This window comes from Theropithecus gelada, chromosome 2 (assembly GCF_003255815.1).
Source record: "Theropithecus gelada isolate Dixy chromosome 2, Tgel_1.0, whole genome shotgun sequence".
NCBI lineage: Eukaryota > Metazoa > Chordata > Mammalia > Primates > Cercopithecidae > Theropithecus > Theropithecus gelada.
The window spans coordinates 140,412,897-140,439,696 of record NC_037669.1 but is presented as its reverse complement, the minus strand read 5'-3'; the positions used below and the strand labels follow the sequence as shown (position 1 = coordinate 140,439,696).

Genomic DNA, 26,800 nt, shown 5'->3' with positions numbered 1-26,800 from the left:
TTAAGGCGATCACATTACCTGAGAGAGTTCCCAAGTCTACATTTGCTCTCCTGGTTACTATTCAGTGTTTATGAAAAATTTTAATCTCAGTACTGTGAAGAAGCTGGAAAAAGGGATATTATGATGCTAAAAGCTCTCTGTTTGGGGCTGCTCTGTGTTATTTTTGTCTCTCATTTTTACACACCCATGCCAGACAACATTGAAGAAAGCTGGAAAATAATGGCCTTGGATGCCATCGCTAAAACTTGTACATTTACGGTAAGGTTAACATTTTTTTCTGTTCGATATTGGGATGACTTATTGATGAAAAATGGATGCTTATGAACTCTTTTATTAATAGTATTAATATCACCATTTTGAAAGAACCATTGCTTGAGTAAATTAATTAAATAATATTAAGTAAATAAAACTTCCTACATCTGTGCGAAACAATGAGACAGAATTCTCACTTCTAAGACTTTATGTCTAAATGTGACATGTATACAATAAATTTATTGTGACATGTATAAAATAAATGGCTTTGAGGTTTGTTTGAGAATTTGACTTAAATTTGAACTTTCAGGAACAACCTAGTCCCATAATTATCTTTTAGCTGTTCAGATATACGTTATTGATATTTGTAACTCATTGATATTAATTTAAGGCTCTTACTATTTAATGGCTTTAATTGTCCATCTTCAATTCTAAATTGCTGGTTTTCAGGGATTATCTGACTGGGCATGTGCAGAATTAATTATAAATTCATGCAAAAATAGTTCCTTTAAAAGGAAGAGATAGGATTAGAAACTAATATTTTTGAGTTCTTAAATTGTGTAGACTTTGTACAATATGTACTTCCATTGATTTCCCAATATCCTGCAATTATTTTTATCTAGTTATGGGGTGGGGGAAGAGATTGAGAAGAGCACCTGCAGGTAAAAAGTAACAACTCCATAATTTGAACTCTAAACTGTCTCATTTTGAAACCCATACACTTTCTGCCAAGCCAGATAGCTTCCAGAAAGGGTAACAATAAGAGGCTCAAAGGAGAAGGCAATAGCAGAAGATGATCAGAAAAAAGCGAGCAATCCATGGTCTAAGAAGGAGAGGCTGTCTTTTGATGCTTTGTACAGCAAACAATACATTTGTTTTGTGAAACCACAGTCACCTCCTTCTGATATCTGCTAATATTTTCCCTTGTAATCACTTCTAGAGGCTTACCTTCTCCATAACTTTTCTCCAATACTCTTACTTCCTGAGTAAGCACATGTGGGTGAGCAAGTGTCAGTTCCACAGAGAAAATGCTATCTTCCCTTCCTTGATTATCTCATTTGTATCGCAGACCATTAACTTGTTTAAACTCCACTATAGCCCACTGAAGGATTTATTATTATTACTCTCATATAGACAAGGAAATTGAGCTACAGAAAGTAATTTTCTTAGTGTCAATCAGCTAGTAAGCAGTAGCATAACATACTGGTTTAAATGGATGCAAACTTGGCTTTGACATTTACTGGCTACAACTTAGAGTTTTTGCATACTTCCTGGTCACTAAAGTATAGGGGTTAGCACGATGGCTCACGATTGTAATTTCAGTACTTTGGGAGGCTAAGGCAGGTGGATCACCTGAGGCTAGGAGTTCAAGACCAGCCTGGCCAACATGGGGAAACCCCATCTGTACTAAACATATAAAAATTAGCCAGCTCTGGTGGCGCACGCCTGTAATCCCAGCTACTGGGGAGGCAGAGGCAGGAGAATCACTTGATCCAGGAGGCGGAGGTTGCAGTGAGCCTAGGTCATGCCACTGCACTCCAGCCTGGATGACAGAGCAAGATCCCATCTCATAAAAAAAAAAAAAAAAAAAAAAAAATTAAATTAAAATTAAGAAAATAAAGTATAGTGGCTAGATGTTCTCAATTGCCCTGTAAATACCTTAATTTCCTTGGAATAATTATAATAATTAATATTGTTTACTGTGTTATCAACCATGTAATTTTTAAGATTTTTTTATGAGTAAACTGTCCAGTGACATAACACAAAAGTCCTGGAAAAGCTGGTCAGAAAAACCAAAGGCAACTTTTTTCAAGGACCTCAAATATGGAATTTAAGTGTGAGAAAAGTGCACTAATCTTTTTGGCATTGAAAGCCAAAAAATTTGGATTATTACTAGTGTGGTCATATGACCATATTTAAAACTTTGAATTAAATAAAATGAACAATGAAGAAAGAAAACATGACAGCATGCCTACAAAATGGGTTTTTTTCCCCTGAAAAAAAATTACAAATCAAAAATAATTACAGCAGCATAAAAAAACTACTAGTAAATTAATGGATTTTGAATAGGACAGCTCTCAGCCTAAAATACTAAATATTTGAGATTTTCTTCTTTTTATACACAAGGATTTATCTTTTTTTTTTTTTTTTTGTCTTTCACTTCAAGTTCTGGGATACATGTGCAGAACGTGCAGGTTTGTTACCTAGGTATACACGTGCCATCGTGGTTTGCTGCACGTATCAACTTGTCATCTAGGTTTTAAGCCCTGCATACCTTAAGTATTTGTCCTAATGCTCTCACTCCCCTTTCCCCCCACCTCCCTACAGGCCCTGGTGCATGATGTTCCCCTCCCTGTGCCCATGTGTTCTCATTGTTCAACTCCCACTTATGAGTGAGAACATGCGATGTTTGGTTTTCTGTTCCTGTGTTAGTTTGCTGAGAATGATGGCTTCCAGCTCCATCTGTGTCCCTACAATGGACATGAACTCATTCCTTTTTATGGTTGCATAGTATTTCATGGTGTATATGTGCCACATTTGCTTTATCTATTCTATCATTGATGGGCATTTGGGTTGGTTCCAAGTCTTTGTTATTGTGAATAGTGGTGCAATAAACATTAAGTGTCCATGGGTCTTTACAGTAGATATATTCATAATCCTTTTGGTATATTGCCAGTAATGGGATTGCTGGGTCAAATGATATTTCGGATTAAAGATCACTGAGGAATCGTCACACTGTATTTCACAGTGGTTGAACTAATTTACACTCCCACCAACAGAGTAAAAGTGTTCCTATTTCTCTGCATCCACGCCAGCTTCTATTGTCTCCTGACTTTTTAATGATCACTGTTCTAACTGGTGTGAGATGATATCTCATTGTGGTTTTGATTTGTATTTCTCTAATGACCAGTGATGATGAGCTCTTTTTTGTGTTTGTTGGCTGCATAAATTTGTTCTTTTGAGAAGTGTCTGTTCATATCCTTTGCCCACTATTTGATGGTTTGTTTTATTCTTACAAATTTGTTTAAGTTCCTCATAGATTCTGGCGTTTAGACCTTTGTCAGATGGGTAGATTGCAAAAATGTTCTCCCATTCTGTAGGTTGCCTGTTCACTCAGATGATAGTTTCTTCTTCTGTGCAGAAGCTCTTTAGTTTGATTAGATCCCATTTGTCAATTTTGGCTTTTGTTGCAGCTGCTTTTGGTGATTTAGTCATGAAATCTTTGCCCATGCCTATGTCCTGAATGGTATTGCCTAAGTTTTCTTCTAGGGATTTTATGGTTTTAGGTCTTACATTAAAGTCTTTAATCCATCTTGAGTTAATTTTTGTATAAGGTATAAGGAAGGGGTCCAGTATAAGCTTTCTAATATGGCTAGCCAGTTCTCCCAGCACCATTTTTTAAATAGAGAGTCCTTTTCCCATTGCTTGTTTTTGTCAGGTTTGTCCAAGATCAGATGGTTGTAGATGTGTGGTGTTATTTCTGAGGGCTCTGTTTTGTTCCATTAGTCTATATGTCTGTTTTGGTACCAGTACCATGCTGTTTTGGTTACTGTAGGCTTGTAGTATACTTTGAAGTCAGGTAGTATGATGCCTCCTGTTTTGTTCTTTTTGCTTAGAATTGTCTTGTCTATACAGGTTCTTTTTTGGTTCCACATAAAATTTAAAGTAGTATTTTATAATTCTGCAAAGAAAGTCGATGGTAGCTTAATGGAATAGCATTGAATCTATAAGTTACTTTGGGCAATATGGCCATTTCCATGATATTGATTCTTCTTATCTATGAGCAGGGAATTTGTTTTCCCATTTGTTTGTGTCCTCTCTTATTTCCTTGAGCAGAGGTTTGTAGTTCTCCTTGAAGAGGTTCTTCATAATTCATGTAAGTTGTATTCCTAGGTATTTTATTCTCTTTGTAGCAATTGTGAATGGAAGTTGACTCATGATTTGGCTCTCTGCTTGTCTATTACTGGTGTATAGGAATGCTTGTGATTTTTGCACATTGATTGATTTTGCATATTGCTTTGCTGAAATTGTTTATCAGCTTAAGGAGTTTTAGGGCTGAGACGATGCGATTTTCTAAATATACAACCATGTCATCTGCAAACAGACAATTTGACTTCCTCTCTTACTATCGGCATACACTTTATTTCTTTATTGCCCTGGCCAGAGCTTCCAATATTGTGTTGAATAGGAGTGGTGAGAGAGCATATCCTTATCTTTTGCCAGTTTTCAAAGAGAATGGTTCCCGCTTTTGCCCATTCAGTATGATATTGGCTATGGGTTTGTCAGAAATGGCTCTTATTGTTTTGAGATATGTTCCATCAATACCTAGTTTATTGAAAGTTTTTAGCATGAAAGGATGTTGAATTTTATAGAAAGTCTTTGCTACATCTATTGAGTTTTTTGTCATTGGTTCTGTTTATGTGATGCATTATGTTTATTGATTTGCATAGGTTGAAGCAGTCTTGCATCTCAGGGATGAAGCCTACTTGATCGTGGTGGATAAGCTTTTTGATGTGCTACTGGATTTGGTTTGCCCATATTTTATGGTGTATTTTCGCATTTATGTTCATCAGGGATATTGGCCTGAAATTTTTGTGTGTGTGTCTCTGCCAGTTTTTTGTATCAGGATGAAGCCAGCCTCATAAAATTAGTTAGGGAGGAGTCATGTTTTTCTATTGCTTGGAATAATTTCAGAAGGTACGGTACCAGCTCTTCTTTGTACCTCTGGTAGAATTTGGCTGTGAATATGTCTGGTCCTGGGCTTTTTTTTGTTGTTGTTGGTAGGCTATTAATTACTGCTTCAATTTCAGAACTTGTTATTGATCCATTCAGGGATTTGATGTCATCCTGGTTTAGTCTTGGGAGGGTGTATGTGTCCAGGAATTTATCCATTTCTTCTATAATTTCTAGTTTATTTGCATAGAGGTGTTTATAGTATTCTCTGATGCTTGCTCGTATTTCTGTGGGATCAGTGGTGATATACCCTTTATCATTTTTTATTGTGTCAATTTGATTCTTCTCCCTTTTCTTCTTTATTAGTCTAGCCAGTGGTCTATCTAGTTTGTTAATCTTTTCAAAAATTGGATTTGTTTGCTCTTGCTTCTCAAGTTCTTTTAATTGCGATGTTTGGGTGTCTATTTCAGACCAATAGCTTTCTGATGTGGCCATTTAGTGGTATAAATTTCCCTCTTAACACTGCTTTAGTTGCATCCCAGAGGTTCTGGTACATTGTCTCTTCATTCTCACTGGTTTCAAAGAACTTTGTTATTTCTGCCTTAATTTAGTTATTTACCCAGTAGTCATTCAGGAGCAGGTTGTTCAACTTTCATGTAGTTCTGCGATTTTGAGTGAGTTTCCTAATCCTGAGTTCTAATTTGATTGTGCTGTGGTCCAAGAGACTGTTTTTTATGATTTTCATTCTTTTGCATTTGCTGAGGAGTGTTTTACTTCCAACTATGTGGTCGATGTTAGAAAAAGTGCTATGTGCTGCTGAGAAGAATATATGTTCTGTTGATTTGGGGTGGAGAGTTCTGTAGATGACTATTAGGTCCACTTGGTCCAGAACTGAGTGCAAGTCCTGAGTATCCTTGTTAATTTTCTGTCTCATTGATCTGTCTAATATTGACAGTGGGATGTTAAGATCTCCCACTACTATTGTGTGGGAGTCTAAGTCTCTTTGAAGGTCTCTAATAATTTGTTTTATGAAACCTGGTGCTCCTATATTGGATGCAGATATATTTAGGGTAGTTAGCTCTTCTTGTTGCCTTGGTACCTTTACCATTATGTAATGTCCTTCTTTGTCTTCTTTGATCTTTGTTGGTATAAAGTCTGTTTTATCAGAGACTAGGTTTGCAACACTTGCTTTTTTTTTTTTTCTTCTTTCCATTTGCTTGGTAAATCTTCCTTCATCCCTTTATTTTGAGCCTATGTGTGTCTTTCAATGTGAGATGGGTCTCCTGAATACAGCACACTAATGAGTCTTGACTCCTTATCCAATTTGCTAGCCTGTGTCTTTTAATAGGGGCATTAACTCATTTACATTTAAGGTAAACATTGTTATGTGTGAATTTGATCCTGTCATCCTGATGCTAGCTGGTTATTTTGCACATTAGTCAATGCAGTTTCTTCAGAGTGTCATTGGTCTTTATATTTTGGTGTGCTTTTTCAGTGGCTGGTACCACTTTTTCTTTTCCATATTTATTTTCTTTCCATATTTCTTTCCTTTCCATATTTCCTCCATATTTCCTTTTGTAAGGGAGGCCTGGTGGCAACAAAATCCCTCAGCATTTGCATGTCTGGTAAAGATTTTATTTCTCCTTTGCTTATTAAACTTAGTTTGACTGGATATGAAATTCTGGGTTGAAAATTCTTTTCTTTAAGAATATTGAATATTTGTCCCCACTCTCTTGTGGCCTGTAGAGTTTCTGCAGAGAGATCCACTGTTAGTCTGATGGGCCTCCCTTTGTAGATAACCTGATCTTTCTCTCTGGCTGCTCTTAACATTTTTCCTCTGTTTTAATCTTAGAGGATCTGACGATTATGTGTCATGGAGTTGCTCTTCTCAAGGAGTATCTTAACAGTGTTCTCTGTATATCCTGAATTTGAATATTGGCCTGTCTTGCTATACTGGGGAAGTTTTCCTGGATAATATCCTGAGGTGTGTTTTCCAACTTGATTCCATTCTCCTTGTCACTTTCAGGTGCAACAATCTAACGTAAGTTTGGTCTTTTCACATTGTTCCACATTCTTGGAGGCTTTGTTTGTTCCTTTTCATTCTTTTTTTTCCCCCCTACTCTTGTCTCCACACTTTATTTCATTAAGTTGATCTTCAGTCTCTGATCTCCTTTCTTCCACTCAATTGATTCAGCTATTGATACTTGTATATGCCTCACAAAGTTCTTGTGCTGTGTTTTTCAGCTCCATCTGGTCATTTATGTTCTTCTCTAAACTGGTTATTCTAGTTAGCAGTTCCCATAACCTTTTATCAACGTTCTTAGTTTTCTTGCACTGGGGTAGAACATGCTCCTTTAGCTCAGAGGAGCTTGTTATTGCCCACCTTCCGAATGCTACTTCTGTCAATTCGTCAATCTCATTCTCCATCCACGTTTGTGCCCTTGCTGGAGAGGAGTTACGACCATCTGGAAAAGAGTCATTCTGGTCTTTGGAATTTTCAGCATTTCTGGGCTGGTTTTTCCTCATTTTCATGGACTTATCTACCTTTGATCTTTGAGGCTGATGACCTCTGGATGGGTTTTTTGTGTGGGGGTCCTTTTTGTTGATGTTGATGTTGTTGCTTTTTGTTTGTCAGTTTTTCTTCTAACAGTTAGGCTCCTCTTCTGCAGGTCTGCTGCAGTTTGCTGGAGGTCCACTCCAGACCCTGTTTGCCTGGGTATCACCAGTGGAGGCTACAGAACAGCAAAGATTGCTGCTTGCTCCTTCCTCTGGAAGCTTCATCCCAGAGGGGCACCATCCTGATGCCAGCCAGAGCTCTCCTGTATGAGGTGTCTGTTGACCCTTGCTGGGAGATGTCTCCCTGTCAGGAGGCACAGGGGTCAAGGACGCATTTGAGGAGACAGTCTGTCCCTTAGCAGAGATCAAGCACTGTGTTGGGAGACTCCTCCTTCTCAGGATCAGCTACTCTCTTCAGAGTCAGCAGGCGGGAAAGTTTAAGTCTGCTGAAGCTGTGCCCACAGCGTCCCCTTCCCCCAGGTGCTCTGTCTCAGGAAGATGGGAGTTTTATCTGTAAGCCTCTGACCAGGGTTGCTGCCTTTCCTTCAGATATGCCCTGCCAAGTGAGGAGGAACCTAGAGAGGCAGTCTGGCCACAGACACTTTGCTATGTGGTGCTGAATTCCACCCAGTCCAAACCTCCCAGCCTCCTTAGCAGGGTCAGGGGAAAACCACCTACTCAAGCTTCAGTAATGCTAGACCCTTCTCCCCACACCAAGTTAGATCATCCCAGGTTGACTTCAGACTGCTGTGCTGGCAGTGAGGATTTCAAGCCAGTGGATCTTAGCTTGCTGGGCTCCATGGGAGTGGAACCCTCTGATCGAGACCTCTTGGCTCTCTCGCTTCAGCCTCCTTTCCAGGGGAGTGAACAGTTCTGTCTCACTGGAGCTCCAAGCACCACTGGGGTACAGAAGAAACTCCTGCAGCTAGCTCCATGTCTGCCCAAACTGCCACCCAATTTTTGCTTAAAACCCAGGGCCTTGGTGTTGTAGGCACACGAGAGAATCTCCTGATCTGAAGATTGCAAAAACCATGGAAAAGCATAGTATCTCAGCTGGGTGGCACAGTCCTTCAATGGCTTCCCTTGGCTGGGGGAAGGAGGTCCCCTGGCTCCTTGCACTTCCTGGGTGAAGCAGTGCCCCACCCTGCTTCTGCTTGCCCTCTGTGGGCTACACCCACTGCCTAACCAATCCCAATGAGATGAACTGGGTGCCTCAGTTGGAAATGCAGAAATCACCTGCCTACTGCATTGCTCTCACTGGGAGCTGCAGACCGCGGCTGTTCCTATTCGGCCAGCTTGCCAGATATTTGAGATTTTCAAGGGCAAGAAGATTATGCAATAAGATCTTTACAGTATTATTTGGAAATAATATTTATAAATAGTCTATTTCTTTTTGTTTACTTTGCTTATTTTTTCTTCCTTTTTAACATTCTTTTTATATATATTTGGTGTTATTTACATATCTAAATATTTAATTTTGTTTGTTTTGTTCTTACAGGCTATGTGTTTTGAAAATATGGGTATTATGAGATATGAAGAGTTTATATCCATGATATTCAGGCTGGATTATACCCAACCACTTTCAGATGAATACATCACGGTGACTGATACAACATTTGTTGATATTCCAGTACGATTGTACTTGCCAAAAAGAAAGTCAGAAACCCGAAGGCGAGCTGTAATATATTTTCATGGTGGTGGTTTTTGTTTTGGAAGTTCCAGTAAGTTCACTGTGTAAGGAAAAAATGTAGCTAGCTCTACGTTTTTGATATAAGAACTATTTTATATAAATATACACACTTATACTGATATATACATCTATATATATATTTGTCTGGATATGGATAAGTATAGATATAAATGTTAGATATCTAATAAAGAGACATAGACATATGTTTGGCAAAGGGGATTTTAAATTCAGTTTTTGTTTTGTTTTGTTTTTTATTATCCTTAGCTTTCATATTGAATGAATATATATCAAATGAAAATAGGATATAAAGTCAATTACTAAAACTTTTTTTCTTGGGATCTGAATTTGGAGCAGAAACATTGAGGGGATGCAGATGTTTTAATTAACAGTCAAAAGCATTTGCTATTGGTTGCTACAAGATCAAGTGTGCAGTTATTGATAACATAATATAAACAGTAGTAAGACTTAGAATGCAGTCATTAGTATTGACTTTAAAAAGAAAGCACAAAATAGTACTATGTGATAGTAAGCTCTTCCCATAAAGTCTAAGTTCCCTACTTGTCTTTTTAGGCATTTTTCATACAGTGATTATCCAATAAATGTTTTTGTGAAGAAAATAAGTACACACAGAGTGAATGAGAGGGACATCTGATGATCTCTAGAGGGATTATTATCCAGAATGTTCTAACTCTTTTCTTTTATGAATTTTTTTACCTTCTTTATGTTTTCAATAAATTAGATTTCATCTATAATTTAATTTATATCATGCATTAAAATGGTCAGAATAACCTGCTTTCTCGATAAGATAAATACCAAGTTTGCCTCATTTCTCTCCAAAGAAATGCATTCATTCCACGGAAGTTTTTTGAGGTCTATGAAATATCCAAGTGTTCATATACATGTTACCTAGGACTTGAGTAAGCATAAAAGAAATGGCCACCGATGGGAAAATATCACTTTGAAAAATACTAAAAAGTATTCCTGATTATGAGGTTTATATCTCTTTTTACTGACAATGTAAAGTAATTGTAATTACTTTTATTTTTTATAAATAAATTTTTCATTACTTTTATAAAGTAATTGTAATTACTTTACATTACTTTACAATGTAAAGACAATAGGCAATGACATGATCAATAATTTCTAAAACTGTGAGAATTATTATTCAGGATATGACATTCCAGCATTCCGCTTAGCTAAATTCTAGATGTCTTTTTTCAATATTTTGGTTTTATATTTACACATTATTTGTTTTCAGATCTCCCAAACATATATGAATAAACTGGAAAAGACTTAGATACTTTCTATTTTTTCACCAAGAAAAAAGACATTATAACTATTTTCTAGTATTTGCAAATTTTAATTTTCTTTCTTTTCCCCCAGGCTTCCTCTTTTTTCTTCTCTAAAACATATCAAAGTTGCTTTGAGAACTAAGAAATACAGGAAAATGTTGGTTATGAAATGAAACTGGAAATAAGACCACAAGTTCTCTGGATGAAATGGACTCCCTGTGGCTGATAAAGATACCCAAATTATGATACTAAGAACTCAGTGTCCATAATGAGTGAGAAAAGGGTGGTCACACATCCCTTTGTTCCCAGAGAAGGCAGATCCAAACATTCTGTTTGTGCCTCAGAGCTAAGATGTTTCCAAGCTGAAACACTTTGACTAGAAAACTCCTCCCACCGTTTGCTTGAAAGGGGTATCTAACAGACTTTCAGTTTGGGGCTTGGAAACCACCCCATCAGGAATCAGCTGTTTTGAACTATTTGAATAAGTTTGAATCCTTTATTTACATATATAGATCTGATTCTGATTGAGGGGTGCCAGCTGATTCTCCATATTTAAGCCACAGACCCTCTTTTTGGTCTCTGGAGCACACTTTTGTTTTCCATGGAAGGCTATGTCTCCCTAATCTGCAGATTTCAAAAAAAAAAAAAAAATAGAAAATATGGTCTTTTGTTAACACGGTGAAGTTCAGAGAGTTCTTAGGTCTTGTACATATTGGTCTTTATCTATGCATGGCTTTTTCTTGAAAATTAACTTAATCTTTAAGAAAACGTTATTTTTGTCTATTTAAAAGACTAGGTGACTTACTTTCCTGTGTTCCAGGTTATATATATACCCAGTGGTTAGTTTTTACTTTGCAGTTTTGTTAATGTGCAAGAGAAGGTCCAGAAAAGTCTGGAATTTGATCACAACTCTAGAATTCTCTGGATTTCTAGGATCTTGTGGTAAATAAAGCAGCAGCAGATGTCACAGAATTTGCCAATGTGATAGGCCAGGGCCCTGGTAAATAGGATATGTGGGGACCTGGGGAAAGGGGTGTGTGTGTGTGTGTGTGTATGTGTGTGTTATGTGTCTGGGGAAAGTCAATGGCTTATACGTCAAGCATGTCAAAACTCATATGTATATCAAGTCTTCACACTGACCTGCCAGAGGCTCTCTCATATCTGGTTATTATTCCTTAGACTCTGTCTTAATGCCAATGTTATTGGGCTATTTTATTATGTGGCATCTTCAGAGAAGACAGAAGTTTTGAAAAACCATGTTTAGAGATTTAATACATACTATTACTTTCTTTTTCCTCTGACTTCTGAACTAATTAAAAACTTAGAGTTCACATAAATGCAAGTCAAAACATTACCATTATTTCAGATGAAGTAAAATGCACCAGGATACAAAGGGTCCTGGGAAGGGTCATTGTGTACAGACAGCAGATGTCAAGACGAAATTACAATAGGCTGAACCTACTCTAGTTTATCCTCCCCAGAATAATCGGTAAAGTCATCCTTTTCTCCCTGGAGAGAGTGGCTGAAAAGACTAGGAATGGGAGAGTGTGCCATGTGGATGCAGGTCCATCTGCTTGGAAATAGAGGGTGGAAATAAAAGCTCCTATGTGATATTCACAAACCACAGTTATTTTCACATTCATATCTGTAACTGTTTCTACTGCTTTCTAATTACAGGAAATACTTTGATGTTTATTTCTTCATTTCAGAACAGAGGGCTTTTGACTTCCTGAATAGATGGACTGCAAACACACTTGATGCTGTCGTTGTAGGTGTGGAGTAAGAGAATTTTTTTTTTTTTTTTTTGTGGCTACTATGATTTTTGCCTTTACCATGTAGAGGTTTGATTCCCACATCAAGTCAGCTATGCTTCAAATATAATTTTTTAAATTAATATATTTTACTTGTCACCTTTTGCATCATAGACCACTCCTCAAAGAGTTTCAGTGTCCCATTATTTTTCTGTGATTGTCAGAATATCTGAATGATACACCAGGGTAAGCAGTTTTGGAAACACTTGCTCTAGATATGTAAGACTCAGGTCCTATAAGGCTCTAGTAGTGTCCCAAGTAACATAGCTGGACAGAAGGAAGTATATTAGCTATTACACATTTGGGATATTGGATTGTATTTGAGCAGGCAAGAAAAGTTTCATTTCATCGCTTTTGAAGTAATCTAAATACTACTTTATATCTGTTTTGATATAATAATATAAGTTTGTGCTCGGCTTATACATTCTATCAAATCCCTACAATTTGTGTCATTCTTTGTCTAAAAAGTATAAATCCACTGTATTTTAAATAAAGATACCAACATCTTTTTGGTACACATCTATGTCTAAGCTACAAATTACTTAGAGTTTTCTAGATAGCTTATAATAAAATTCTAAGAACCCTATTACCAGCACTTCCTATTGGCTATAGAAATATACACGCTTTAGCATTCTGAAGATCAAAAAGGAAAAGCTGTACGAATAGGCTGCTAGAGGTATTTTCCTGTTTTACCAGTCTACTTATACTGGGGAAAAAATCTATTTGTGCCCATGAAAAGAATTGTGTGATAATTTGACTTACAAATGGATTTACCAGAAATAAGCAAGCTCTCTGGCATATTTAAATTTTATTTATATTTCAAAATTTGTATCTAGTAATAACTACTGGGTATTATCCATGATGAAGTATATGCACCGTCAGCTTGTAAAACTTTTACCTAAATGACCTTGATAAACTACGACACTGCCTACAATATGCTCTCAGATCTGCAATCCATTGTGCTTTTTAAATAAGGGTTATAAGAAAGTGTTTGGATTACAAGTTATATTGAGAATATGACGGAAGCCATAGACCATCTCCATTCTAAAACACACTTGGACTAAAAATTTTGCTTACAATTCTGAGGAAGTTCATAAAACTCCCCTGACTCCTCACAAATAATGCCATCCATGGACTTTAGGTACAAGATTGAAGACCTTATACTTTATTAAAATAATTTTCATTTTAATCAAGAGTTAGTAGAAACTTAGGCTTGATTTTTAGAACACTGAACAAGAAAGGCTGGCGTAAAATTGCATCTATTTGGTATTTGAGAATTAAATGGACAGATACAACTGTAAATGCTTTATTATTGTTTCTATAAAGTTATAGGCTAGCTCCTCAACACCACTTTCCTGCTCAGTTTGAAGATGGCCTTGCTGCAGTCAAATTTTTTCTTCTGGAAAAAATTCTCACAAAATATGGAGTGGATCCCACCCGAATCTGCATTTCAGGAGACAGTTCTGGGGGCAATTTAGCAACAGCGGTCACTCAACAGGTACATTATATTTGTTTTTATGATACGAGGTAGAAGTTGAGGCTCATTTTTTTTTTTTTCTATAGATAATTCAGTTCTTCCAGTACCATTTGTTGAAAAGACCATTCTTTCCCATTGAATTACAGTGGCACTTGAGTAAACGTTTATTTAACTTTAGTGTAACTATTTCTGGATTCTTTTGTTCCATTGATATACATGTCTATCCTACTGCCAATACTACACTGACTTCAACTTTGTTCTTCTTTAAAAAAAAATGTTTTTAGTATTCCATATCTTTCTCATTAAAATATTAGATTATCTTACCAATTTTTAAAAAGAAAGACTAACTGATTTTTTATTAGGATTGCATTGAGTCTATAACTTTGGGGAGGACTGACATCTCAATAATATCAAGTTTTCCAATTAATGTACATGGCATGTCTCATACTTTTATTAGATCCCCTTCAGTTTCTTAGCAACATTTTGCTATTTTCAGTGTAGAAATCATGGAAATCTTTTCCCAAATTTTACCCTGGGATTTTTTTTAACATTTTGTTAAAAATAGTATTTTCTGAATGTTTATTTGGAACATATTGGAATTAGGAATTTGGAACTTATTTCTATGCTATGTAGAAATACAATCGATTTTGATATTGGCCTTTTCCCATCATATCCTCAATAACTCACTTATAACTCTAGTGTTCTTTGTTTTGTTTTTGTTTTTGCTTTTGTTTTCGTTTCCTAGGATTTTCTATACAATTATATTTTCAATGACTAGAGACAGTTTTAGTTCTTGCTTCCCAGTACTTACTCCTTTTAATTTTTCTTTTATTAGTGCACTGTCTGGGGCCTTTAGTAAAATATTTAATATAACTGTCTTGCTTTGTATTTTCGGATGAAATTTTTCAATATTTCATCAATAAATATAGTATTACCTGAAGTTACTAGTTAGCTTTTGTCAGATTGAGGAAGTTATTTCTACTCCTAGTTTGCTGATAGTTTTTGCATAAATGGGTGTTGAATTAGTCAAATGATTTTAATGCAGCTATTGAGATGATCATGTAACTTTTCTTATTTATTCTTTTGGTGTGGTAAATTATGCCAATTGACTTTTAAACGTTAAATGTTAAATTATGCTTACATTCTAGGCATGAGCCTTACTTGGTCATGATGAATTAAAATTTTTATACATTGCTGCTTTCTGTTTGCTCTAGTTCATTAAATGTTTTGTACTTTTCAAATTAGTCTTCATTTTTTAACACTTTTTGTCAGGTTTTTTTTTTTTTCCCGAGATGGAGTTTTGGTCTGTCATCCAAGTTGGAGTGCAGTGGCTCGATCTCAGCTCACTGCAACCTCTGCCTCCTGTCTTTGTCAGGTTTTGAGAGAAAAATTACACTAGCCTCATTAAATAATTTGGGAAGAATTCCAACTCTCTTATTTTCTGTTTTTTTTTTTTTTTTTTTCTCTTTTGTAAGGTTGTATTGTGGTACAATTGAAAACGAAAAATCATATGTATTTAAGATGTACAACATGATGTTTTGATATATGTATGCATTTTGAAACAATTAACACAAGCTAAGTAACATACTCGTTACCTAACATAGTTACCATTTATTTTTTCTGTATAGTGAGCATGTTTCAGATCTGTCTTAGCAAATTTTCAGTACGCAGTATTATTAACTATAGTCACCGCACTTAATGTTAGCTCTCCAGAACTTATTCATCCTGCATAACTGAAACTTTGTAATCTTTCACCAACATCTCCCCGATTTCCCCATCTCCATCCCCTTTCATCTATATCCCCAGCTCCTCATGACCACCACCTACTATCCACTTCTAGGGGTTTAACTTTCTCAGGTTCTACATATAAGCAAGATTATGCAGTATTTGTCTGTCTTCACCTGACTTATTTCATTCAGTGTAAGGACCTCCAGGTTCATCAATGTTGTCACCAATGATAGGATTTTCTTCTTTCTGAAGGCTTAATAATATTCCATTGTGTGTGTTTGTGTGTGTCTATCTACATATACACACACACACCAAATTTTCTTTATCCATTTATCCGACTGACAAACAGTTTGATTCCATATCTTGGCTACTGTGAATACTGCTGCAATGAATATGCGAGTACAGATATCTCTTCATGTTATTGACTTTGTTTCCTTTGGATATATAGCTAGAAGTGGTGTTGCTGAATCATCTGGTACTGTTTTCCATGACGGATACACTAATGGACATTTCCAACAACAATGTACAAGGGGTCCCTTTTCTCTATACATTTACCAATGCTTATTATTTTTTCCCTTTTTTGATAGTAGCCATTCTAACAGGCATTAACTGATATGTCATTAGGGTTTTAATTTGCATTTCCTGGATAATTGGTGACGTCGAACACTTTTTTGTATACCTGTTGACCACTTGTACATCCTCTCTTGAGAAATATCTACTCAGTTCTATTTCCAATTTTTAAATTGGATTATTTGTTTTCTTGCCATTTAGTTGAGTTCTTTATACATTTTGAATATTAACCCCTTATTGAACCTATAGTTTGAAATATTTTCTTCTATTTTGTAGAGTGTCTCTTCACTCTCTTGATTGTTTCTTTTTTAGTGCAGAAGCTTTTTAGTTTGAGGCAATCCTATATATCTATTTTTGCTTTTGTTGCCTGTACTTTTGGAGTCATACCTCCCAAATTATTGCTTAGACCAATATTAAGACATTTTCTCTAAGCTTTCTTTCAGTAGCTATACAGTTTTATATTAAGTGTTAAACCTTTGATTCATCATTTCTAGATGATATTTGTATATGAAATGAAATGAATGTCCACTTTCATTCTTCTGCATGTGGATATATAGAATTCTCAACATTTTTTATTGAAAAGACTGTCTTTTCCTCTTGTGTGTTCTTGGCACCTTTATCAAAGATCAATTGACCATTGCTATAGCTTGGTCTTTCCCAGTCAAAGCTCATGTTGAAATTTGATCCCCAGTGTGACAGTGTTGAAAGACTGAGCCCAGTGAGAGGTGTTTGGGGCAGGAGGGGGGATCCTTCATGAATAGATTAATACTCTTCAGAGGGAAGGAATGAGTGAATTCTTGCTCTCCAGGGAATGAATTAATTTGTGAGACAGCAGATTATTAAAAAGAATTTGGCTTCCTTGGTTTCTCTCTCTTGCTTCCTTTCTTGCCATGTGATTTCTTTGCACATGCAGATTCCTGATTCTCTTTCAGCCATGGATTAAAGCAACCAGAGGCCATTATCAGATGCAGATACCCAATCTTGAAACTTTCAGCCACTAGAATTGTGAGACAGTTTTTTTAAAATAAATTACCCAGTCTCAGGCATTCTGTTGCAGCAGCACTAACTGAACTAAGACAACAATTTATTTCCTAGCTCTTTATCCTGTTCCATTGGTCTATATGTTTGTTTTTATGCCAGTACCATACTGTTTTGATTATTGTAGCTTTACAGTTTATTTTGAAATCAGGGATTGTCATGCCTCCAGGTTTGTTCTTTTTACTCAAGATTATATTGACTATTCAGTCTTTTGTGGTTCTATATGAATTTTCTATTTCTGTAAAAAATACCATTGAAATTTTGGTTGGAATTGCATTGAATCTGTACATTGCTTTGTGTAGTATAGACATTTTAACAATATTAATTATTTGGACCCAGAAACATGGTTAATCTTTTCATTTACTTGTGTCTTCTTCAATTTCTTTCTTTAATATTTTATAGCTTACTGTGTATAGATCTTTCTACCTCTTTGGTTAAATTTATTCCTAGTGTTTTATTTATGTACTTATTTTTGTTGCTGTTGAAATGGGATTTTTAAAATTTCTTTTTAAGATAGTTTGTTATTAGTATACAGAAATGCAAGTGATTTTTGAATGTTGAATTCGTATCCTGCGACTTTATTGAATTTATTTACTTGTACTAACAGGTTTTTGATAGTCTTAGGGTTTTCTGTATCTGATATCATGTAATCTGCAAACACACTTTTTTTTTTTTTTTTTTTTTTTTGAGACAGAGTCTCGCTCTGTTGCCCAGGCTGGAGTGCAGTGGCATGATCTCCACTCACTGCACGCTCTGCCTTCTGGGTTCATGCCATTCTCCTGCCTCAGCCTCCCGAGTAGCTGGGACTACAGGCATCCGCCATCATGCCTAGCTAATTTTTGTATTTTTAGTAGAGATGGCATTTCACAGTGTCAGCCAGGATGGTCTCGATCTCCTGACCTCGTGATCCGCCCGCATCAGCCTCCCAAAGTGCTGGAATTACAGGCGTGAGCCACCGCACCCGGCCCAGACATTTTTACTTCTTTCTCATTTGGATGCTTTTTATTTATGTTTTTGTTTGTTTGTGTTTTTGTTTTTTAATAGTTCTGACTAGGTCTTCTAGTATTTTGTTAAATAGATACGGTGAGAACGGGTATCTTTGTCTTGTTCCTGATCTCAGAGGAAAAGCTTTCAGCTTTTCACCACTGACTATGATGTTAGCTGTGAGCTTGTCTATATGGCCTTTATTTATTATGTTGAGGTACTTTCCTCTATACATAATTAGTTGAGATTTTGTATTATGAAAAGATATTGCATTTTGTCAAGCCATTTTATGCATCCGTTGAGATGTTCATGTAATTTTTATTCTTCATTCTCTTACGTTTCTATTTTAAAACAATGATGAAACTGGTCTTCTTCAGACTTCTTTTTGAGAAACACTGCTCTGTACTTTTTAAAATATGACTTTAGTTATAAAAACTTGAACCAAAACGTTACTCTAGGTGCCTCTCTATTTATTTTTTAAAATTTCTTTCCTCTTAAGTATTATAAAATTCAGGAATAAAGCACAGGAAGAAGTTTATATACATACATATTTTACATACATATACACTTGAAATATATGTTATACATACATATATAAGTACATATGCACATACATACATATACATACATATACATATACATATGCCTATATGTATATATTAATCTATGACATCATACACACAAAATCCTATTGTGAAACCAAAATGGCCGTGATAACAAAGCCTCACCTTTGGTTCTATGCCTGGGCCTCCTTTCAACCCAACCTGTTCCACTTTAGTTGCCCTTCATGTTTAGAGCTCTAAGTAAATGTTCTTAGGAGAAAAATAAAAGAGGGCTTCATTGCCAAGAAGAAAATTTGCAAACCATTAGACATGTTGATTCCTGAGGACTCTTCCAGCATGAACTTGTTTGCTATTTACTTGAAATAATGTCATTTATTTAAAAGATCTTGCTGGAGTGAAATGAGGAGTGTGATCGAGGGTAAAAATTGGAGAATGCCCTGCTTAGAGATTATTATACTAATTACTATGTAAAATTGTATAGCAGTCTGGTCTAAAATTTCATCTGAAACCGGTTTGGGGAATGTAGAGATTCTGAAAGCTCCAACAATTACCCAATCGTGATTAACCAACATCTTACCACACCTCTAATTTCTTCTTGCACATTTGTAACATTCACTTGGCTTTGCAAGTGTAGCAAGCATAACTGAAACAACAATTGGGCTTGGTGTATTGGCTCATTCCTATAGTCCCAGCACTTTGGGAAGCCCAGTGGGGAGGATTAGTTGAGGCCAGGAGCTCAAGACCAGTCTAGGCATAAAAATAAAAATAGCCAGGGGTAGTGGTACACTCCTGTAGTCCCAGCCACTCAATAGGCTGAGGCAGGAGGATTGCTTGGGCCCAGGAGTTCGAGGTTTGCAGTGAACTAGGATCACATCACTGCACTCCAACATGGGTGAGAGGGCAAGACCATGCCTCTAAACAACAAAAAAGAAAAGAAAGAAAGAAAAAAGAAATAACAGTTGAATGTAGCCATACAGATTCATGAAAATGTGATTCCCTACCTTATAACTTTTCAGCAGGACAATACTTAGTAACACAGGCACCAAACAGAGATGTGATTCTCAGTAAAATCTGTAGGACAGCACAAAAGTGAATAAAAATCACTCTATTTCTTAAATTATTCTATTTCTATTTCTTAAACATACATAATATCTATTCTATTGGTCTTTCCCAGTCAAAGCTCATGTTGAAATCTGATCCCCAATGTGGCAGTGTTGAAAGACTGAGCCTAGTGAGAGGCGTTTGGGGCAGGAGGGTGGATCCTTCATGAATAGATTATACCCTTCAGAGGGAAGGAATGAGTGAATTCTAATAGAACATGAGTTTTATGTCTAATGAGTGCGTTCTAAGAGAACGCCATTCTATTTCTTAATTAATTATATAAGAACATAGTGTCTATTTAGATGTTCTGATTTATCTGTTCAGAGGGAACATAGTGCAGCAGGCAGATGAACAGACTGCAGAAGAACTCAGTGTACTTCATGAGCATTTGAAAAGGTGATTTTCTTTATCCTTTCCTATTTACTTTTATGATTATGCTTTAAGTTATTTGTTCTTCATGGACTGCTAAACTTTCTACATGAATTAAATTTTTATTGAAAAACTTTATTCCCTGTACTGTTTTTATTTTGGGTCATAAGCATCAACTTTTACTTTGAAATGATTATAGAGCTCATTTTCTCCAATGTCTCATGATCCTGTGATCGACAACATGTTATAGATTATGGTTTTAAAAATTCGGTATCAATAATCACCACTGAGAGATATATAAAAAATGACTCATTTGTTTCCATTCACATTATAAAAGGATTTTCTCATGGATTAGGACACATATACTATCCTGTCATTTTTCAATTGCATTCTTATTTAGGATCAGAGATATTCTTTTTACTTTCATAAAATAATGGGAATTTATTTGATATTTTGAAGTAATTAGTAAGTCCTACTCTCTTAGATATTCTAAAAAATAAGTATTTCAGTGTAGGTAATTTAAAGAGGAAGCTATGATATACAATACCTCTACTTATTTAGGTTTATAGCTTTGGTCTTTCTAAATATACTTTTGCTTCTAATTCGTATCTTCTTTCATAAGGTGGTAATAAAGCCTTATCATCTTATTTATAATAATATTTCTATGGCATCCAATATTTCTATGGCTATATATGATATTACATATGTGACACTTCTTTAAAAATATAAAAATAATTCTTTAAAAACAGTTTAATAGCAAATGTTAATCAGAAATTATAATCAATGGTGATGATTTTTAGAAAAATATGACTGACATACAGCATTCTTGGACATGGGATGATGTCCCATACATAGATAATATGTATGTTAGTTTCTATTATTTTGTTTTGTTTGTTTACCTCTGTGTAATCCCATCATTCAGTGTTATACAGGTCGCCTGAAATCCATCAGAAGCAGAAACATCTGTCTTCTGTTACTTGCACCTGGAAGTGGTATCACCATGAGTCCTGCACTTCTGAGTGATATAATCTGTTTTACTGTCATACTTTTAGGACACAAAGTGGGAAGTGGGATTTTAGGGGAAGAATAAGTATCAGGAAAGGACAGGATTAACCTGCAAGGAGGAGAGCAGGCTGATTATCCTGGACTCTGTCTAGCCCCTGTGGGAGTTTTGCAGTTTCCAGCATGGTTGGAACATGCATGCTTGGATGAGGCCAAAAAAATCCTCCCATATTGGAATTTCTTCATGGTGGTTCATAGTTTATCAAGGTACTCATTGGCTGGTTGTGTATTGGTGGAATCAGGTTTGGGGTTGTTAGGGGTAGTTGATAGAAAGGAAAATTAGTGGGGATAGCAGTCACAGTTGCTATGAAGTTGAATGCTCTGGGTTGAAAATGACAGATATGTTAAGTTTGGTGAGCAATACTTATCAATAGCAATGTAGGAACTCCTCAAATAACAAGTTATCATTTTGTGTAAATCCATCCTTACATGGTTAACAGGCCATGGATAAGTTGGCGTGGGCATGCAGGAATTTGAATAACACACACTCAAATCAGGGAGCTAGATGGTAGGGTATCTTGTGAACCAGTAACCGGATTGAGAAGCATAGTAGATGATAAGGGGCAAAGTGCAAGGGCTGCAATATGTTCCTCTGGCAGTGGAAACTATCATTCTCTAGGAAAGTGCCATGTCCTTTGAATGGTCACAGGGCACTTGGGAAATGGGAGAGGATTCAGTAATGCCTCAGACTCTCTGGAGTTGACTTTAGGTCAAGCACAGGTGTCCATGGCAGATTACTGCTTCGAATGGGCTTTGAAGCAGTTTAGTCATAGAATGACACAGGACATGAAGTCATGGATCATCCCTTCTCTGACTTTGTTACCAACTTCCTTTCAGCCACCACTCCCAATTCATGCTGTCCAGGAGGGTTGTTTGTGAATGAAAACAGTGATGTAGGAGTGAAAATGGTGCTGGTCAACATGTTTATTCCAAGCATTTTAGCATGGCATAGCAGATTTTCATGAACTGGGTCCCAAATTTTGCTCTCAAAAGTATAGACTTAGGAGACCAGTCTTCATGGTATAAATAAATTACTTTCTTGATGACAATCATAACAGTGGCATGGCCTAGAACTTGAAAAACACAACCTATAACTTGAACCAATTAGAGATTCATACTTGGTGACTTAATAAAGGAGGGACAGAGCAAATAATTTATATGAGACAATTTTACTGTAAATACCATAACTTTAGGATTAATCATGTTTAATTATAAAGGAAAGTTCAAATACGTAGTATCCATTGTGTTTTCATGAAAATAATGTTCATTGTTGAAAAAGATTAAGAATAAAGATGGACTTTACTTAAACTCTTCCACAGTCTATGAGTTACTTAGACGTCCAAAGGTCTTTATTATATTGGAAATATGATAAAACTGTAAATAGAAATTTGAAATACAGTTACCAGTGTCTAAACTCTAAGGACATTGCCATAAGAGAAGATGATTGGCTTCATTAGTCATTAGGAGCAACAGGGCGAAACCCCATCTCTACAAAAAAAAGAAAGAACTGATATATAAACAACAAGGTAAGGTTAGTGGACGAAGACTTCCTGGAAAGGATAAGCAGAGGTTATAAGGATAAAATCTTGCAACAATATGAAAGCATTTTGGAAAGTATAACTTAGAAAAGTATAGGTTTCATAATTTTTTTGTATCTCCTGTGAGTTCTAGCATAATATTGCAACATGTTGCTAGTATTTGGTAAATGTTTCCTATTCATTCTTATTATAGGGTTCATAAATAAATTGTTCAATGAGTGGAAAGGCATTCAAATCAAAGGGGAGTGTCCAGAAAAGATTCCCACAGATTAGCCCCAGACCTCACTCAGGTCCCAAGGACTTTTCCCCTTGTTATGGGCAGAGTTTAGGGTTGGCCACCTGTTATTTTCTTAATCCAGGATAATTGAGGTCACACTGTTAGCTATGGCATGGTTTACAGTTTGAGTGGCTGGTATCAATCTTGTGCTTCCTGTTCTACAAAAAGATGTAGGTTCTGATGGGTATGGGGACACAAGATGCTACATGCCCAGGTTGGCATACTTCCTGTAGCAGCCCCCTCTGCATGCCTTCCCCTCCTGCCTGACTGCCAGGCTCAGTATTCTGCAGAAGCCAGCATTGATGATATCTCATTTCTCAGATCTGCAAGGGCCCCCTCAGCTGCAGATTGGTAATGTGACAATTAACCTTCAAGGGCACAAAGTCTCAGGTATGAGGCACACAGCAGCAATCAGTTACCAGTGTCTAAACTCTAAGGACATTGCCATGAGCTAGATATGTTCTCTCAACTTTTTTGATCTTTTACTTTTTCATTCTTGTTCTTTACAAAGTAATAACATCCTGAGAGGAATGTCACATATTTTTTTGCACTCAAGTACATATTAGTTACCCACAAAATCAGAAATATATATCCATTCCTTCATTTCCATTTTATAGAATGCTCCATTCTAGGCTTGTTTTGGTTTAGTATTAATGTTTATGCATACTTTTGAACTTTGCTTAGCTCGTTGTCTTCGGGACCATATAGGTCTAGGAGCAAAGAACTAAGCTATAGATAGGTCAATCATTCAGCGTTACTTTTGGGACCTACTTGTCTTATACTTGTTACTGTTTCTCGGATCTTATTATTCCTGGCTCCAGATATAGTGTCCTGTTAAAAGAATTATAAATCAGATATTATGGTTTATAATATTATGGTTTCCATATTATTAAAATATTCATTTTTCAATGATTTTCCCGTATGATATTAATGACTTTATTATTTTATGTCCAGTAAGGGGTACAATGACAACTCAGGTATCATGTCAGTGTTTGTGAAATTCAAAACCAAGTAGAAAGATTAATCATGTACATTTTTGTATAATAAAGGAAAAATGACAATTGGTCTTAAAGAGGTAATAGAGATTTGGGAATTTAAAAAAGAAGCGTTTCCTTTGATCAAGTATTCACATGCATAATCACACATATATGCTTATGAGTATATATAAAATGTGTAGAAAATATCTGAAACACACCAGATAAATAACATAGTTGTTAACACTATGGCAAAATTGCCAACCTCAGAGAATCTGACTCAGGTGCTTTTCCAATATCTTGAAGAGAACTGACTTTAGCATGGGTTTTGAAGAATATTAGAGAGGAAAAATGCCTTGAATGGCAAAGTAACAAATGAAATAATGGGGAACATAGAAATGGGAAATACTGACACATTTGTTGAAGTGATTTATTCCATATGGCATTCCAGAAAGGAAAGGTAGGGTCAGGCAAGGGTATTGATGGACACTTTTTGACCTGTCCCTGTTTATGTGTTCTCTGTTTGTTTGTTTTTTTTCCTAGATTAGCAAGATGGAGAGTAGGATGACTGAGGGTGGGCTATTGATAGCCATCTTTGATTAGTAAGTTATCTACCTAAGGGCACTGCAGAGAGATTTGGGATCTAGGAAGGTTTCTGTAAGTTAACTTTATTTTGGTTCATTTTCATTCTACACTCATTAAACCTCTAGCATCTTGGAAGTACGTTGTGGAGCTTAAACCTCTAGCATCTTGAAATACGTTGTGGAGCTTAAACCTCTAGCATCTTGAAAGTACGTTGTGGAGCTTAAACCTCTAGCATCTTGGAAGTACGTTGTGGAGATGGTAGGATACCATTTCCCTTTCTGAGGTACCTCTTGGACTTCAATTTAGTTTTTCCTTTCTGTTCAGCTAATCACTGTAGTGAATGGTTGATTTAGAGGTACCTTCTGTGGTCCTGAGCTTTTCACTTGGAGCAGCAGCAGGTATTTTCATTTGTCCAGATGCCAGCCTCTAGCCAAGCAATAACTCCTGGGAGATTAATTCAAGGTGTTCTCTTGCAGTCTGCAGGGTCATAGGTGAGGTCTCAAATGCCTTTCTCTTTGGAAAAGAAAAGGCACTCCTTATTAAGTACTTCACATTTTTTCCTTGCGTATCAAACTTATGCACATCAATTTTTGTCATAATTTTCTTCCTTTGTTTCTCCAACACTGCATCATTCTCATAAAATACCTGTTGATTGGCTTTTTATTTTTCTTCACCTTGGTCCATGTGCTTTTGCACTGGGATAATGTTTCTTAAAAATTATGGTATGATGTTGGTAATGTCTACCTTGTTGCCAAAGAGCATATTCTAAAAATTTTGAAGACTTTTTTTAGATTCTATAATGAAATAATATGATTTAATAGCTAAATTTATTTCTTCAACTCACTCTGGCTACTTTATTTAAGAAGGATTTTTACAAACTTATTTGTACTGTCAATTTCCTCTAGAAATATCTTTGGAATTGGATCATTTTCATTTGTGATTTTTGACCAAAATATCCTGCATATCTCTCTTGCCTTGTACATTCTCTGTCTCTTCCCCCTCTTCTCTTATTCTTTCTCCTTTTTTCCTCACACACAAAATCAATATTTTTAAAATTTTAATTTTAAATTGGTTTGAATTTTTTTTCATGCCATGGAAATATATTTTAAATACTGTAAAAATAATTATGATATATCACATCAATTTATGTAGATTTGTTTATCTCATGATTGCTAGATAATTAAGATTAAATTTTATTCTCCTGCTATTTTGGAAAATTTTGTATTACAGAATATTACCATATATTTTCAGGTGCAGAATGATGCTGAAATAAAACATAAAATCAAGATGCAAGTCTTACTTTACCCTGGCCTACAGATAACAGATTCTTATTTGCCATCTCACCGAGAAAATGAGCATGGTATAGTTTTGACCAGGGATGTAGCCATAAAACTCGTGAGCTTATATTTCACCAAGGATGAAGCACTTCCCCGGGCAATGAGAAGAAACCAACACATGCCTCTGGAGTCAAGACATCTGTTTAAGTTTGTTAACTGGAGTGTTCTTCTTCCTGAGAAGTATAGAAAAGACTATGTGTATACTGAACCAATTCTTGGAGGACTTAGTTATTCACTGCCAGGACTTACAGACAGCAGAGCATTACCCTTGTTGGCCAATGATTCTCAGTTGCAGAATTTGCCACTAACCTATATTCTTACTTGTCAACATGATGTCTTAAGAGACGATGGACTTATGTATGTTACAAGACTTCGAAATGTTGGAGTCCAAGTTGTTCACGACCATATTGAGGATGGAATTCATGGAGCTTTATCATACATGACTTCACCATTTTATTTACGCCTAGGTCTTAGGATAAGAGATATGTATGTAAGTTGGCTGGATAAGAATTTATAAATATATGATGATGATGTATATGTGTAGCCCTTACATGGTGGATTGTAATTTGTGATATTTTGTAGTTTGGGGGCAAAGAACAATGTCATTTGAGTTGTCTAAATCTATATTTGAATCATTTATAGCAGTTAATGTGTGTCCTTGAACAGTTATTAAATTTTCTGACTTGCAGACCCTGAATATGTAAAATGTATGTAATCTGGCCTATTTTCTCCTTACTTATAATTTATTATAATTATGTTGGTCCTAATAAGAACCAGTGCTTATTAAAGTTGAGAAATAAGAGTGGTTATTGGCACATTAGGAAAGATAGTTTCCAGATAGGCACAGAAATTGTTGTAGTGAGTGGGAAGAGAAAAAAGAATGGAACAAACTTGCTGCTAAAAATGTATGGAAACCACTGGA

At 35.9% G+C, this 26,800-nt stretch overlaps 1 protein-coding gene across 1 annotated transcript; it reads left to right on the top strand.

The window, feature by feature from the left end:
* Positions 1-26,575, top strand: AADACL2 (arylacetamide deacetylase like 2). Its single transcript, XM_025375902.1, has 5 exons — positions 1-258; positions 8,981-9,203; positions 12,174-12,243; positions 13,602-13,773; positions 25,793-26,575. Exons 1-5 carry the CDS (start codon positions 121-123, stop codon positions 26,393-26,395), a joined length of 1,206 nt encoding a protein of 401 aa, XP_025231687.1. The 5' UTR covers positions 1-120; the 3' UTR covers positions 26,396-26,575.
* Positions 26,576-26,800: the final 225 nt, after the last annotated feature.

Coding starts and splice junctions, on each gene's coding strand:
- AADACL2 (XM_025375902.1), top strand. CDS start 121: ATGATGCTAAAAGCTCTCTGTTTGGGGCTGCTCTGTGTTATTTTTGTC. Junction 259..8,980: donor CTAAAACTTGTACATTTACG/GTAAGGTTAACA, acceptor TTGTTCTTACAG/GCTATGTGTTTTGAAAATAT. Junction 9,204..12,173: donor TTTTTGTTTTGGAAGTTCCA/GTAAGTTCACTG, acceptor TCTTCATTTCAG/AACAGAGGGCTTTTGACTTC.